The 16,298-nt window shown below is 70.3% G+C and overlaps 1 protein-coding gene and 2 long non-coding RNA genes across 4 annotated transcripts; 1 reads left to right on the top strand and 2 right to left on the bottom strand.

Annotated features, from left to right (window-relative positions):
• Positions 1-1,064: 1,064 nt before the first annotated feature.
• Positions 1,065-16,289, top strand: GPAA1 (glycosylphosphatidylinositol anchor attachment 1; the record flags this gene model as incomplete). Its single annotated transcript, XM_051775440.1, is given in 11 exon segments — positions 1,065-1,164; positions 2,315-2,488; positions 3,340-3,451; positions 4,287-4,434; positions 5,419-5,520; positions 7,642-7,838; positions 9,584-9,784; positions 11,453-11,605; positions 13,079-13,155; positions 14,365-14,562; positions 16,264-16,289. Coding segments are annotated over 11 exon segments (1,462 nt in total), but the record flags the coding sequence as incomplete, so codon positions are not given.
• Positions 5,677-6,906, bottom strand: LOC127464966 (uncharacterized). 2 transcript variants are annotated; one of them, XR_007901775.1, is made up of 3 exons: positions 6,871-6,906; positions 6,663-6,734; positions 5,677-5,699 (listed from the first exon to the last, which is right to left on the bottom strand). It is a non-coding gene; the product is annotated as an uncharacterized LOC127464966 (long non-coding RNA). The 2 variants fall into 2 exon arrangements; XR_007901774.1 differs by lacking the exon at positions 5,677-5,699 and adding an exon at positions 5,739-5,761.
• Positions 5,802-6,558, bottom strand: LOC127464965 (uncharacterized). Its single transcript, XR_007901773.1, has 3 exons — positions 6,487-6,558; positions 6,010-6,071; positions 5,802-5,885 (listed from the first exon to the last, which is right to left on the bottom strand). It is a non-coding gene; the product is annotated as an uncharacterized LOC127464965 (long non-coding RNA).
• Positions 16,290-16,298: the final 9 nt, after the last annotated feature.

Below are 16,298 nucleotides of genomic sequence, written 5' to 3'. Positions count from 1 at the left end.
CTTCAGATCCCCCCTTTGCCCCCCCTGTGTCCCCCCTTTACACTCCCCTCTGTTCCCCCAAAACCCCCCTTTGTCCCCCCTTACACCCCATTTTCACCCCCCTTTGCCCCGCCCCTTCCCCCGCCCCTTTCAATTTGCCCCGCCCCTTTCCCCGTGCCCCGCCCCCTTTCCCTTTGCCCCGCCCCTGTCCCGCCGCTCGATCGATGTGTCGGCGCTCCGCCCCCCGCCCTGGGCCGCGGCTCCGGCAGCGATTGAGCGGCCTGGCCGGGCCGCGCTGCCCCAGGTTGGGGGGATTTGGGGCGATTTTGGGGGGGGTTGGGAGGTTTTTGGGAGGTTTTGGGGGGTCTTGAGGGGGTTGGGGGGGTCAGAGAGGGGCGGGGGAGCAGGGTCGGGCCCGTGTGGGGCCGCGGGGTGCGGGGGGAACGCGGGATAGGGCCGTGGGGTGGTGGGGCAAGGGCTGGGCCTTGGGGGGCTGTGGGGTGGGGAGGGGGCTGTGGGAGGGTCTGTGGGGTGGGGAGGGGGCTGTGGGGTGAGGAGGGGGCTGTGGGAGGGTCTGTGGGGTGGGGAGGGGGCTGTGGGGTGAGGAGGGGGCTGTGGAAGGGTCTGTGGGGTGAGGAGGGTCTGTGGGGCAGGGACGGGGTGGTGGGGTCTATGGGGTGGAGAGGGGGCTCTGTGGGGTCCAGGGAGTGGTGGTGGGGGGTTCCTGAGTGGGGTGGGGAGGGGGCTGTGGGGTGAGGAGGGGGCTCTGTGGGGTCCAGGGAGTGGTCGGGGGGGTTCCTGAGTGGGGTGGGGAGGGGGCTGTGGGGTCTGTGGGGTGAGGAGGGGGCTCTGTGGGGTCCAGGGAGTGGTCGGGGGGTTCCCGAGTGGGGTGGGGAGGGGGCTGTGGGGTGGGGAGGGGGCTGTAGGTGGGTCTGTGGGAGGGTCTGTGGGGTGGGGAGGGGGCCGTGGGTGGGTCTGTGGGGCAGGGCCAGGGTGGGATCATGGCGGGCCGGGGGGTCCCGGCTGGGTCAGGGGCACCCCTGGTTCCCCCCTCATGCCAGTTGACCCCCTGTCCCCCCCCCCAGACCCCCCAAAACCCCCCGGCCCCCCCATGGGGCTGCTGTCGGACCCCCAGTGCCGGCGGGCGCTGGCCCGGCTGGTGCTGCGGCTCAACACCCCCCTCTGGTGAGTGGGGGGCTTGGGGGGCTTTGGGGGGCTCAGGGGGGGCTTGGGGGGGGGCGGGAGGAGATTTGGGGGTGCCCCTGACCCCCTCCTCCCCCGCCCAGTGGGCTGGGAGAGCTCGGGGTTGTTTTGGGGTGTCTGGGGAGGTTTGGGGGACACAGGAGGATTTGGGGGGCTCAGGGAGGTTTTGGGGGGCTCAGGGAGGGTTTGGGATCCCCCCTGACCCCCCCGTGCCCCCTGCCCAGTGTGCTGAGCTACCTGGGGGGACTGGGAGAGCTCAGGGTTGTTTTGGGGTGTCTGGGGAGGTTTGGGGGGGACACAGGAGGATTTGGGGGGACTCAGGGGGGTTTGGGGGGCTCAGGACGATTTGGGATGGTCCCCCCTGGCCCTCCCCGTGCCCCCCCAATCTGTTGAGTTGTCTCTTGGGGCTGGGGGGGATCAGAGGGGTTTTGGGGGCTCAGGGGGGTTTGGGGTGTCTGGGGAGGTTTGGGGGGCTCAGAAGGGTTCGGGACCCTCCCTGACCCCCCCGTGCCCCCCTGCCCAGCGTGCTGAGCTACCTGGGGGGGCTGTGCTGGTTCCTGCCCCTCACATACCCAGGGGGGTTTGGGGTGTCTGGGGAGGTTTGGGGAGCTCAGAGAGGGTTTGGGACCCCCCCTGACCCCCCCGTGCCCCCCTTGCCCAGCGTGCTGAGCTACCTGGGGGGGCTGTGCTGGTTCCTGCCCCCCACATACCCAGGGGGGTTTGGGGGGGTTTGGGGGGCTCAGGGAGGTTTGGGGGGCTCAGGGAGGGTTCAGGACCCCCCCTGACCCCCCCGTACCCCCCCTGCCCAGCGTGCTGAGCTACCTGGGGGGGCTGTGCTGGTTCCTGCCCCTCACATACCCAGGGGGGTTTGGGGGGGTTTGGGGGGCTCAGGGGGGTTTGGGGTGTCTGGGGAGGTTTGGGGAGCTCAGGGAGGGTTCAGGACCCCCCCTGACCCCCCCGTGCCCCCCTGCCCAGCGTGCTGAGCTACCTGGGGGGGCTTGTGCTGGTTCCTGCCCCCCACATACCCAGGGGGGTTTGGGGGGCTCAGGGGGGTTTGGGGTGTCTGGGGAGGTTTGGGGGGCTCAGAAGGGTTCAGGACCCCCCCTGACCCCCCCGTGCCCCCCCTGCCCAGCGTGCTGAGCTACCTGGGGGGGCTGTGCTGGTTCCTGCTGCTGCCCGCGCTGGCCCCCCGCACGTACCTGTCGGAGAACGCCATGGGCTCCACCATGGTGGAGGAGGGGTCCGACCTGGGCGGCCGCGCCCTCGGCTACGCCCGCGACTTCGGGGGGCACAGGAAGAGAGCGGGGTGAGCCCCCGGGGGGGTTGGGGGGCTGTCCCTGGGGTTCGGGGCTGTCCCAGGTGTGTCCCTGACCCCAATGTCCCCCCTCGGGTAGGGGGCTGTCCCTGTGGGTTGGAGGGTGTCCCGGGGGCTGTCCCTGACCCTGCTGTCCCCCCCCCGGTCAGGGGGCTGTCCCTGGGGTTTGGGGGTGTCCCTGACCCCAGTGTCCCCCCCCGGGCAGGGGGCTGCCGGTGGCGTGGCTGTCCCAGACCATGTGGTCCCTGGGGCTGGAGGTCCCTGTGGGTTGGGGGCTGTCCCGGGGGCTGTCCCGGGTGTGTCCCTGACCCCAATGTCCCCCCCTCGGTCAGGGGGCTGTCCCTGTGGGTTGGGGGCTGACCCTGTGGGTTGGGGGCTGTCCCAGGTGTGTCCCTGTGGGTTGGGGGGCTGTCCCAGGTGTGTCCCTGACCCCAGTGTCCCCCCCGGGCAGGGGGCTGCCGGTGGCGTGGCTGTCCCAGACCATGTGGTCCCTGGGGCTGGAGGTGCCTATGGGTTGGGGGCTGTCCCAGGTCTGTCCCTGACCCCAATGTCCCCCTCCCCGGGCAGGGGGCTGTCCCTGTGGGTTGGGGGGTGTCCCTGTGGGTGGCGTGGCTGTCCCTGTGGGTTGGGGGCTGTCCCTGTGGGTTGGGGGCTGTCCCGGGGGCTGTCCCAGGTGTGTCCCTGACCCCAGTTTCCCCCCCCCCGGGCAGGGGGCTGTCCCTGTGGGTTGGGGGGCTGTCCCTGTGGGTTGGGGGTCTGTCCCTGTGGGTTGGGGGCTGTCCCTATGGGTTGGGGGGCTGTCCCAGGTGTGTCCCTGACCCCAATGTCCCCCCCCCGGGCAGGGGGCTGCCGGTGGCGTGGCTGTCCCAGACCATGTGGTCCCTGGGGCTGGAGGTCCATCGCCAGCCCTTCTCCAGGACCCTGCCCTTCCCCGACGAGGCCCACGAGAGATACGTCAGTGGGGGACCCCCGGGGGGGCACGGGGGGGTCCTGGGGGGCACCTGAGCCCCTGGGGAGTACCCTGGGGTGGTGGGGGACCCCTGGGGTGGTGGGGGTCCCCTGGGGTGATGGGGGTCCCCTGGGGGCTGGGGGGTGTCCTGGGTGGTGATGGTCACCTGCCATGGGGGTCACTTGGGATGGGGGGTCCCCTGGGGTGATGGGGGGGTTCCTGAGGTGATGGGGGGTCCTCTGGGGGTGGTGGGGGTCCCCTGGGGGCTGGGGGGTCCTCTGGGGGGCTGGTGGTCACCTGCCATGGGGGGGTACCTGGGATGGGGGGTCCCCTGAGGCGATGGGGGGTCCTCTGGAGGGCTGCTGGTCACCTGGGATGGGAGGGCCCTGGGGTGATGGGGGGTTGGTGGTCACCCTGCCATGGGGGGCACCTGGAGACCTGAGGGTCCCTTGAGGTGATGGGGGTCCCCTGAGGGGCTGGGGCTGTGCTGGGCAGGGACTGGGGGGGTCCCTGGGGCTGGGGGGTCCCTGGGGGTGCTGTGGGTCCCCTGGGGGTGATGGGGGTCCCCTGAGGGGCTGGGGCTGTGCTGGGCAGGGGGCTGGGGGGGTCCCTGGGGCCGGGGGGGGTCCCTGAGGGTGATGGGGGTCCCCTGAGGGGCTGGGGCTGTGCTGGGCAGGGGGCTGGGGGCTACCTGGGGCTGAGGGGGTCCCTGGGGGTGCTGTGAGTCCCCAGCCCCCCGGGGCTGGCAGGGGGTGTCCCCGAGGGGCTGTGACCCCCCCCGAGGGGCTGTGACCCCCCCCGAGGGGCCGTGACCCCCCCTGACCCCCCCGTGCCCCCCAGCTGGTGCGGGGCACCAACGTGTACGGGATCCTGCGGGCCCCCCGCGCCGCCAGCACCGAGGCCCTGGTGCTGCTCGTGCCCCTGCCCGAGGGCACCCGGAACAACCAGGCCGTGGGGCTGCTGCTCGCCCTGGCCGGCTACTTCAGGGGTGGGCAGGGGGCCAGGGGCGGGGGGGGGGCAGGGGGGGCACGGGGGGGGTCCCACGGGGGACAGAGATACCCTGGGATGATCCTTGGGGGAGCTGGAGGGGCACCCTGGGGGGCTGGGGGTGCATCTTGGGGGGTCTCTGGGGGAGCTGAGGGGTCACCTGGGCTGGGGGGGCACCTTGGGGGTCCCTGGGGAGCTGGGGGGGCACCCTGGGGGTCTCTGGGGGGCTGAGGGGGCAGCTTGGGGGTCTCGGGGGGGCTGAGGGGGCAGCTTGGGGGGCCCTGGGGAGCTGAGGGGTCATCCTGGGCTGGGGGGGCACCTTGGGGGTCCCTGGGGGGCTGGGGGGGCATCCTGCGCTGGGGGGACACCCTGGGGGTCCCTGGGGGAGCTGGGGGGGCATCCTGGGCTGGGGGGACACCCTGGGGGTCCCTGGGGGAGCTGGGGGGTCCCTGGGGGGCTGAGGGGGCATCTTGGGGGGTCCCTGGGGAGCTGAGGGGTCACCTGGGCTGGGGAGGCACCCTGGGGGGTCACCTGGGCTGGGGGGGCACCCTGGGGGTCCCTGGTTAGCTGGGGGGTCCCTGGGGGCTGAGGGGGCATCTTGGGGGGTCCCTGGGGGAGCTGAGGGGTCACCTGGGCTGGGGGGGCACCCTGAGGGTCCCTGGGAAGCTGGGGGGGCACCCTGGGGGGTTTCTGGGGAGCTGAGGGGTCATCTGGGCTGGGGGGGCACCCTGAGGGGGTCACCTGGGCTGGGGGGGCACCCTGAGGGTCCCTGGGAAGCTGGGGGGGCATCCTTGGGGGGTCCCTGGGGAGCTGGGGGGTCCCTGTGCCCTGGGGGCCCCTGCCCAGGGGGAGTGTGAGGGGTGGGAGTGAAGGGCACCCGGGGGGGGGGCAGCACTGCCAGGGGTCCCACTGGGCACGGACTGGAGCGTGCTGGGCTGCACTGGGCCCCTCCCAGTACACCCCCAGCAGCCCAGTTACCCCCCAGGCCAGATCTACTGGGCCAAGGACATCATTTTCCTGGTCACTGAGCACGACCTGGTGGGCACCCAGGCCTGGCTGGAGGCATACCATGATGTCAACCTGACTGGTGAGACTGGGGGCACTGGGAGGGACTGGGACTGACAGGGTACCATGATGGGAACCTGACTGGTGAGACTGGGGGCACTGGGAGGGACTGGGACTGACAGGGTACCATGATGTCAACCTGACTGGTGAGACTGGGGGCACTGGGAGGGACTGGGACTGACAGGGTACCATGATGGGAACCTGACTGGTGAGACTGGGAGCACTGGGAGGGACTGGGACTGACAGGGTACCATGATGGGAACCTGACTGGTGAGACTGGGAGCACTGGGAGGGACTGGGAGGGACTGGGTACCATGATGGGAACCTGACTGGTGAGACTGGGAGCACTGGGAGGGACTGGGAGGGACTGGGTACCATGATGTCAACCTGACTGGTGAGACTGGGGGCACTGGGAGGGACTGGGACTGACAGGGTACCATGATGGGAACCTGACTGGTGAGACTGGGGGCACTGGGAGGGACTGGGACTGACAGGGTACCATGATGGGAACCTGACTGGTGAGACTGGGAGCACTGGGAGGGACTGGGACTGACAGGGTACCATGATGTGAACCTGACTGGTGAGACTGGGGGCACTGGGAGGGACTGGGTACCATGATGTCAACCTGACTGGTGAGACTGGGGGCACTGGGAGGGACTGGGACTGACAGGGTACCATGATGGGAACCTGACTGGTGAGACTGGGAGCACTGGGAGGGACTGGGAGGGACTGGGTACCATGATGGGAACCTGACTGGTGAGACTGGGAGCACTGGGAGGGACTGGGAGGGACTGGGTACCATGATGTGAACCTGACTGGTGAGACTGGGGGCACTGGAGGGACTGGGTACCATGATGTCAACCTGACTGGTGAGACTGGGAGCACTGGGAGGGACTGGGGGTGAGGGGGGGTACCATGATGTCAACCTGACTGGTGAGACTGGGGGCACTGGGAGGGACTGGGAGGGACTGGGTACCATGATGGGAACCTGACTGGTGAGACTGGGAGCACTGGGAGGGACTGGGTACCATGATGGGAACCTGACTGGTGAGACTGGGAGCACTGGGAGGGACTGGGACTGACAGGGTACCATGATGTCAACCTGACTGGTGAGACTGGGAGCACTGGGAGGGACTGGGAGGGACTGGGTACCATGATGTCAACCTGACTGGTGAGACTGGGAGCACTGGGAGGGGCTGGGAGGGACTGGGGGTGAGGGGGTACCATGATGGGAACCTGACTGGTGAGACTGGGGGCACTGGGAGGGACTGGGAGGGACTGGGACTGACAGGGTACCATGATGTCAACCTGACTGGTGAGACTGGGAGCACTGGGAGGGACTGGGGGTGAGGGGGGGTACCATGATGTGAACCTGACTGGTGAGACTGGGAGCACTGGGAGGGGCTGGGAGGGACTGGGACTGACAGGGTACCATGATGTCAACCTGACTGGTTAGACTGGGAGCACTGGGAGGGACTGGGAGGGACTGGGTACCATGATGTGAACCTTACTGGTGAGACTGGGAGCACTGGGAGCACTGGGGGGTGCTGGGAGCCACCCTTACTGGTGAGACTGGGGGCACTGGGAGGGGCTGGGGGGTGCTGGGAGCCACCCTTACTGGTGAGACTGGGAGCACTGGGAGCACTGGGGGGTGCTGGGAGCCACCCTTACTGGTGAGACTGGGGGCACTGGGGGGGCAGGGCCCATCCTGGGCACCGTGGCTGGAGCTCAGCAGTGACAGGGGGGTCCTGGGGGGGTTCTGTGTCCATGGGGGGGGTCCCGGGGGGGGGTCTGTGCCCATGGGGGGTCCCGGGGGTGGTCCCGGGGGTACCATGGAGGGTCTGTCAGGGGTGTTGCCCCCCCAGATGTGCAGTCGGGGGGCACCCCGGACCGGGCAGGGGCCATCCAGGCCCTGGAGCTGAGCTGTGACCTGGGGGGTCCCAGGGGGGGGTCCCATGGGGGTCCCACATGTCCGGGGTGCCCTGATGGGGGTCTGTCCCCCCCAGACGTGCAGTCGGGGGGCACCCCGGGCCGGGCATGGACCATCCAGGCTGTGCTAGCCCTGGGGCTGAGCTGTGAGCTGGGGGGTCCTGGGGGGGTCCCAGATGTCCGGGGGTGCCCTGATGGGGGTCTGTCCCCCCAGACGTGCAGTCGGGGGGCACCCCGGGCCGGGCAGGGGCCATCCAGGCCGCGGTGGCCCTGGAGCTGAGCACGGACGTGGTGACCAGCGTGGACGTGGCCGTGGAGGGGCTGAACGGGCAACTGCCCAACCTGGACCTGCTCAACCTCTTCCACTCCTTCTGCCAGAAGAACGGGCTGCTCTGCACCCTCCAGGGAAAGGTGGGGGCCAGGGGGGACCCCCTCTGTGTTGGGGGGGGCCGGGGGGACACCCTCTGTGTTGGGGGGGGCCGGGGGGACCCTCCCTGGGGGCGTTGGGGGGTGCTGGGGGGGTCCCCTGCTGCTGGGAGAAGGGGCTGCTCTGCACCCTGCAGGGCAAGGTGGAGGTCGGGGGGGGCCAGGGGGGACCCCCTCTGTGTTGGGGGGGGCCGGGGGGACCCTCCCTGGGGGCGTTGGGGGGTGCTGGGGGGGGTCCCAGGACCTCGTCCTGATGCTGGGGGGGACAGGGACCCCCCCCCCCCCCGGGGAGGTGAGGAGACCCCAGACCCCCCTGGGACCCCCACCCTGACCCCTGGGACCTCCCCATCCCCTATGGGACCCCCATCCTGACCCCCGGGACCCCCCATCCCCTCTGGGACCCCCATCCCCTATGGGACCCCCACCCTGACCCTTGGGACCCCCCATCCCCTCTGGGACCCCCCCATCCCTATGGGACCCCCACCCTGACCCCTGGGACCCCCCCATCCCCTCTGGGACCCCCCATCCCCTATGGGACCCCCACCCTGACCCCTGGGACCCCCATCCTGACCCCTGAGACCCCCATCCCCTCTGGGACCCCCCCCATCCCTATGGGACCCCCACCCTGACCCCTGGGACCCCCATCCCCTCTGGGACCCCCCCATCCCTATGGGACCCCCACCCTGACCCTTGGGACCCCCATCCCCTCTGGGACCCCCCCATCCCTATGGGACTCCCATCCTGACCCCTGGGGGGCATGGGGGGAGTCAGGGGGTCCTTCTGGGGGGGGCTGGAGGTCCCCCCCCCTGGGGGCTTGGGGTGCTCTGGGGGGGTCTTTCCCCAGGGTGGTGGGGGAGCTGAGGGGGGTCCCTTTGGGTGACACTGGGACTGTCTGGGCAGGGCTGGGGGGCACTGGGGGGACATGGGGGGCTCCCTTTGGGGTGGGGGGGAACTGAGGGAGGGGTCCCTGGGGCAGGGGGGTACCAGGGGGGGTCTCTCTGTGAGGTGGGGGGGTTATTGGGGGGTCTCTCTGTGGGGTGGGGGGTTATTGGGGGGTCTCTCTGTGGGGTGGGGGATGCTGGGGGGGCTCCCCACTGAAGTGGGGAGGTACCAGAGGGTCTCCCTCGGGGGGGGGGCATTATGGAGGGGGGTCTCCCCCTGGGGGTTTGGGGTTATTGGGGGGGTCTCCCCCTGGGGTGGGGGGTTATTGGGGGGTCTCTCATTGGGATGGGGGCTTATTGGGGGGTCTCCCCCTCGGGGTTTGGGGTTGTGGGGGGTCTCCCCCTGGGTGGGGGGTTATTGAGGGGGATCTCTGTGGGGTGGGGGGTTATTGGGGGGTCTCCCCCTCAGGATTTGGGGTTGTGGGGGGTTCTCCCCCCAGGCTGGGGGCTTATGGTGGGGGGGTCTCCCCCTGGGGTTTGGGGTTTGGGGGGTCTTCCCCTGGGGTGGGGGATTATGGTGGGGGGGGTCTCTGGGGTGGGGGGTTATTGGGGGGTCTCTCTGTGGGATGGGGGGTTACTGGGGGGTCTCTGTGGGGTGGGGGGTTATTGGGGGGTCTCTCATTGGGATGGGGGGTTATGGTGGGGGGGTCTCCCCCTGGGTGTTTGGGGTTGTGGGGGTCTCTCCCCCCGGGGTGGGGGGGTCCCTGTGCTGTCCCTCCCTGGCACGGGGGCTGCCCGGGTGACCCCCCCCTCCCTTGTCCCCCCTTTTTTTGCCCTGTCCCCCCCCAGCTGCCCCCCCCGGAGGGCCCCTCGGGGCCGGGCTACGGGCAGAGCCTGCAGACCCTGGGGCTGATGGTGCTGGGCCAGGCCGGGGGGGGGCCCGGGGGGGCCCACGGGCTCTTCCTGCGCTTCAGGGTGGAGGCCCTGACCCTGCGGGGCATCAACAGCTTCAGGCAGCACAAGTTCGACCTGGGGGCGCTGGGCAGGTGGGCTGGGGGGCCTGGGGGGGCCTGGGGGGGTCTGGGGGGGCCTGGGGGGGTCCTGGGGGTGTTTGGGGGGGTCTGGGGGGTCCTGGGGGTGTCTGGGGGGTCTGGGGGGTCCCTGACCCTGCGGGGCATCAACAGCTTCAGGCAGCACAAGTTCGACCTGGGGGCGCTGGGCAGGTGGGCTGGGGGGCCTGGGGGGGCCTGGGGGGGCCTGGGGGGGTCCTGGGGGGGTCTGGGGGTGTCTGGGGGGTGTTTGGGGGGTCCTGGGGGGTCCCTGACCCTGCGGGGCATCAACAGCTTCAGGCAGCACAAGTTCGACCTGGGGGCGCTGGGCAGGTGGGCTGGGGGGCCTGGGGGGGCCTGGGGGGGTCTGGGGGGGCCTGGGGGGGTCCTGGGGGTGTTTGGGGGGGTCTGGGGGGTCCTGGGGGTGTCTGGGGGGTCTGGGGGGTCCCTGACCCTGCGGGGCATCAACAGCTTCAGGCAGCACAAGTTCGACCTGGGGGCGCTGGGCAGGTGGGCTGGGGGGCCTGGGGGGGCCTGGGGGGGCCTGGGGGGGTCTGGGGGGGTCTGGGGGTGTCTGGGGGGTGTTTGGGGGGTCCTGGGGGGTCCCTGACCCTGCGGGGCATCAACAGCTTCAGGCAGCACAAGTTCGACCTGGGGGCGCTGGGCAGGTGGGCTGGGGGGGCCTGGGGGGGGTCTGGGGGGGTCCTGAGGGGGTCTGGGGGGGTCTGGGGGGTCCTGGGGGGGTCTGGGGGGTCCCTGACCCTGCGGGGCATCAACAGCTTCAGGCAGCACAAGTTCGACCTGGGGGCGCTGGGCAGGTGGGCTGGGGGGGCCTGGGTGTCTTGGAGGTGTCTTGGGGGGTGTCCTGGGGGTGTCTGGGGGGGCTGGGAGGAGTCTGGGGGTGTCTGGGTCCTGGCTGGGTTCTGGGGGGTGTTTGGGGGGTCCTGGGGATGTTTGGGATGTCCTGGGGGGGCTTGGGATCCTGGGGATGCTTAGGGGGTCCTGGGGATGATTGGGGGGTCCTGGGGGGGGGTTGGGGGGTCCTGGCAGTGTTTGGGGTGTCCTGGGGATGCTTGGGGGGTCCTGGGGGTGTTTGGGGGGTCCTGGGGGGGGCTTGGGGGGTCTCTCCCCTTCCCCTGCCCCATTCCCAGCACCCTGCAGGGAACGTTCCAGAAGCTGAACAACCCCCTGGAGCAGCTCTGGGGTCCCTGCCCGGGCTGGGGGGACACTGGGGGGACACTGGGGGGACACTGGGGGGGTCCCTCCCCCAAACAGGGGTCTGTGTGTGTGTGGGGGGGTCTCCCCTGACCCCACTCCCATTGCCAGGACCCTGCAGGGAATGTTCTGGAAGCTGAACGTCCCAGAAGCTCTGGGGTCCCTGCCCGGGCTGGGGGGTGCCCAGGGGACACAGGGGGGGTGCCCAGGGGACACTGGGGGGTCCCTCCCCGGACAGGGGGCTGTGTGTGTGTGGGGGGTCTCCCCTGACCCCGCTGCCGTTGCCAGGACCCTGCAGGGAATGTTCTGGAAGCTGAACGTTCCAGAAGCTCTGGGGTCCCTGCCCGGGCTGGGGGGTGCCCAGGGGACACTGGGGGGACACTGGGGGGTCCCTCCCCAGGACAGGGGGCTGTGTGTGTGTGGGGGTCTCCCCTGACCCCGCTGCCGTTGCCAGGACCTGGAGGGAATGTTCCGGAAGCTGAACAACCTCCTGGAGCGGCTGCACCAGTCCTACTTCCTGTACCTGCTGCCCTCCCTCGCCAGGTTCGTCTCCATCGGCTCCTACATGCCCGCCCTGGGCCTCATCCTGCTCGTGCTGGCGCTCAGGATATCCTGGGGGGGGTCTGGGGGGTCCTGGGGGGGGATCTGGGGGGTCCTGGGGGGTCCTGGGGCTCATCCTGGGCCTCATCCTGCTGGTGCTGGCGCTCAGGATATCCTGGGGGGGTCCTGGGGGGTCCTGGGGGGGGATCTGGGGGGTTCTGGGGCTCATCCTGGGCCTCATCCTGCTCGTCCTGGGGCTCAGGATATCCTGGGGGGGTGCTGGGGGGGGATCTGGGGGGTCCTGGGCCTCATCCTGCTGGTGCTGGGGCTCAGGATATCCTGGGGGGGATCTGGGGGGTCCTGGGGGTCATCCTGCTCGTCCTGGGCCTCATCCTGCTCGTGCTGGCACTCAGGATATCCTGGGGAGGGGTCTGGGGGGTCCTGGGGGGGGATCTGGGAGGTTCTGGGGCTCATCCTGGGCCTCATCCTGCTCGTCCTGGGGCTCAGGATATCCTGGGGGGGGTCCTGGGGGGTCCTGGGGGGGATCTGGGGGGTCCTGGGGCTCATCCTGCTGGTGCTGGGGCTCAGGATATCCTGGGGGGCTCCTGGGGGGTCCTGCATGCCCGCCCTGGGCCTCATCCTGCTCGTCCTGGGGCTCAGGATATCCTGGGGAGGGGGGTCCTGGGGGATGTTCTGGGGCTCATCCTGCTGGTGCTGGGGGGTCCTGGGGGGTCCTGGGGCTCAGGATATCCTGGGAGGGGTCCGGGGGGGGTCCTGGGGCTCATCCTGCTCATTCTGGGGCTCAGGATATCCTGGGAGGGATCTGGGGGGTCCTGGGGGGTTCTGGAGGGTGTTCTGGGGCTCATCCTGCTGGTCCTCAGGCTCAGGATATCCTGGGGGGGGGGTCCTGGGGGGTCCTGGGGCTCATCCTGCTCATTCTGGGGCTCAGGATATCCTGGGGGGATCTGGGGGGTCCTGGGGCAGGAATTGGGGGGAAATGGGGGGGAAAAGAGGGGAATGGGGGGGACTGGGAGGTGAGAAGGGGGAATTGGGGGGTAAAAGGGGATGTTTGGGGGGTAAAAAGGGGGGATTGGGGGAATTTGGGGGGGACTGGGAGGTGAGAAGGGGGAATTGGGGGGTAAAAGGGGATGTTTGGGGGGTAAAAAGGGGGGATTGGGGGAATTTGGGGGGGACTGGGAGGTGAGAAGGGGGAACTGGGGGGGAAAAGGGGGGGGTTTGGGGGGGACTGGGAGGTGAGAAGGGGGAACTGGGGGGGAAAAGGGGGGGTTTGGGGGTCAGGAGGAGAGAATTGAGGGGGGGGAAAAAGGGAATTGGGGAATTTGGGAGCCGGGGGGGGAGTGTTGAGACAAGGGGGCGATTGGGGGACAAGAAGGGGGTAATTGGGGGTCCCAAGGGGGGCCTGGGGGGTCCCAAGGGGGGTCTGGGGGGTCCCAAGGGGGGTCTGGGGGGGGGCCTGGGGGGGACCTGGGGGGTTCTGGGGGGGTCCAGTGTCCTGGTCTTTTCCTTGACCCCCCCCCACGCCCTGGACCTGTGGATGCGGCTGAGCCGGAGCGAGGGGGGGGGCTGAGGGGGACGGGGACCCCCCCCCCCGGGGAGGTGAGGAGACCCCAGACCCCCTGGGACCCCACCCTGACCCCTGGGACCCCTGATCTCACCCCTGGGAGCCCCCCATCCCCTTTGGGACCCCCACCCTGACCTCTGAGACCCCCACCCTGACCCCTGGGACCCCCACCCTGACCCCTGGGAACCCCCCATCCCCTTTGGGACCTCCACCCTGACCTCTGAGACCCCCCATCCCCTTTGGGACCCCCATCCTGATCCCTGGGACCCCCCCATCCCCTCTGGGACCCCCACCCCTGGGACCCCCCATCCTCTCTGGGACCCCTGATCTCACCCCTGGGACCCCCACCCTGACCCCTGGGACCCCCATCCTGACCCCTGGGACCCCCCATCCCCTATGGGACCCCCATCCTGACCCCTGGGACCCCTCCCCAACCCCTGGGACCCCATCCTGACCCCTGGGAACCCCCCATCCCCTATGGGACCCCCATCCCCTCTGGGACCCCCATCCTGACCCCTGGGAGCCCCCATCCCCTATGGGACCCCCCATCCCCTATGGGACCCCCACCCTGACCCCTGAGACCCCACCCTGACCCCTGGGACCCCTGATCTCACCCCTGGGACCCCTGATCTCACCCCTGATCTCACCCCTGGGAGCCCCACTCTCACCCTGACACCCCTGATCTCACCCCTGGGAGCCCCACCCCGACCCCTGAGACCCCACCCTGACCCCTGGGACCCCTGATCTCACCCCTGATCTCATCCCAGGGACCCCTCCCCAACCCCTGACACCCCTGATCTCACCCCTGGGACCCCCATCCTGACCCCTGAGACCCCACCCTGACCCCTGGGACCCCTGATCTCACCCTGATCTCATCCCAGGGACCCCTCCCCGACCCCTGACACCCCTGATCTCACCCCTGGGACCCCCATCCTGACCCCTGAGACCCCACCCTGACCTCTGGGACCCCTGATCTCACCCCTGGGACCCTGACCCGACCCCTGGGACCCCACCCTGACCCCTGGGACCCCCCCATCCCCTATGGGACCCCCGACCCGACCCCTGACACCCCTGATCTCACCCCTGGGACCCCCACCCCGACCCCTGGGACCCCACCCCGACCCCTGACACCCCTGATCTCACCCCTGGGACCCCTGATCTCACCCCTGGGACCCCCCCCCGACCCCTGTCCCCCCCCGCTCCCCCCTGAGTGCCCCCTCCCTGACCATGCCCTGTGCCCCCAGGCGCGGGGGGGGGTCCCTGCTGTCCCTGGTGCCCCCCGTGGTGGTGTCGGGGGGCGCGGGGGCCGCCCTGTACCTGCTGCCCGTGCGGGGCCAGGCCGTGGCCACCCAGCACTTCCCGGTGGGCGAGGCCGAGGCCGTGGTGCTGGCCCTGATCGGGATCTACGTGGCGGGGATGGCCCTGCCCCACTCCACGCACAGGTACGGGGGTCCTGGGGGTCCCTAAGGGGGGTTTATGGGGGTCTGGGATGGCCCTGATCGGGATTTATGTGGCGGGGATGGCCCTGCCCCACTCCACGCACAGGTACGGGGGGCTTGGGGGGGTTTGGGGGGGTTTATGGGGGTCTGGGATGGCCCTGATCGGGATCTACGTGGCGGGGATGGCCCTGCCCCACTCCACGCACAGGTACGGGGGTCCCTAAGGGGTCCTGGGGGTCCCTAAGGGGGGCTGGGGGCTGGCCCTGATCGGGATCTACGTGGCGGGGATGGCCCTGCCCCACTCCACACACAGGTACGGGGGATTGGGGGGGTTTGGGGGGGTTTATGGGGGTCTGGGATGGCCCTGATCGGGATCTACGTGGCGGGGATGGCCCTGCCCCACTCCACACACAGGTACGGGGGGCTTGGGGGTCCCTAAGGGGGGTTTATGGGGGTCTGGGATGGCCCTGCCCCACTCCACGCACAGGTATGGGGGGCTTGGGGGTCCTGGGGGTCCCTAAGGGGGGCTGGGGGCTGGCCCTGATCGGGATCTAGGTGGCTGGGATGCCCTGCCCCACTCCACGCACAGGTACGGGGGGTTGGGGGTCCCTAGAGGGGTTTGGGGGTCTGGGATGGCCCTGATCGGGATTTATGTGGCGGGGATGGCCCTGCCCCACTCCACACACAGGTATGGGGGGTCTGGGGGTCCCTAAGGGGGGTTTATGGGGGTCTGGGATGGCCCTGCCCCACTCCACGCACAGGTACGGGGGGCTTGGGGGTCCTGGGGGGGTCTGGGGGGGGTCTGGGATGGCCTGCCCCACCCCACACACAGCTATGGGGGGGTTGGGGGTCCTGAGAGGGTCTGGGCTGGCCCTGCCCCACTCCCTGGGCCGGTCCAGGGGTCTGGGGGAGTCTGGGGGTCCCTGAAGGGCTCCAGGACCATCCTGCCCCCCCCAGCACCCCCCGGCACGAGGGGTTTGGGGGGTCTCAGGGCTCTGGGGGGGTCTCTCAGGGCTCTGGGGGGTTATCTCAAGGGTCTAGGGGGTCTCTCGGGGTTTGGGGGGGTCGCTCTGGGGGGGTCTCTCAGGGCTCTGGGGGCTCTCTCGGGTCTCTGGGGGGGTCTCTGGGGGGTCCCTCTGGGCTCTGGGGGGGTCTCTGGGGGTCCCTCATGTCTCTGACCCCCGTTCTTTGCCCCCAGGGCCCTGTCCAGGGGGGGTCTCTCAGGTCTCTGGGGGGTCTCTCAGGTCTCTGGGGGTCCCTCGTGTCCGTGACCCCCGTTCTTTGCCCCCAGGGCCCTGTCTGGGGGGGTCTCTCAGGTCTCTGGGGGTTCTCTCAGGTCTCTGGGGGGTCTCTCAGGTCTCTGGGGGGGTCTCTGGGGGTCTCTCAGGTCTCTGGGGGGTCTCTGGGGGTCTCTCAGGTCTCTGGGGGGGTCTCTGGGGGTCCCCTCGTGTCCCTGACCCCCGTTGGTTGCCCCCAGGGCCCTGTCCGGGGGAGTCCCTCGGGTCTCTGGGGGTCTCTCAGGTCTCTGGGGGGTCTCTGGGGGGGTCTCTCAGGTCTCTGGGGGGGTCTCTCAGGTCTCTGGGGGGGTCTCTGGGGGGTCTCTCAGGTCTCTGGGGGGGTCCCTCGGGTCTCTGGGGGTCTCTCAGGTCTCTGGGGGGTCTCTGGGGGTCCCTCGTGTCCCTGACCCCCATTCTTTGCCCCCAGGGCCCTGTCCGGGGGGGGTCTCTCAGGTCTCTGGG

This window comes from Manacus candei, unplaced genomic scaffold (assembly GCF_025592945.1).
Source record: "Manacus candei isolate 608988 ecotype Guabito, Panama unplaced genomic scaffold, ASM2559294v1 h1tg000298l, whole genome shotgun sequence".
Taxonomy (NCBI): Eukaryota; Metazoa; Chordata; class Aves; order Passeriformes; family Pipridae; genus Manacus; species Manacus candei.
This window is presented reverse-complemented; position numbering and strand designations above follow the sequence as displayed.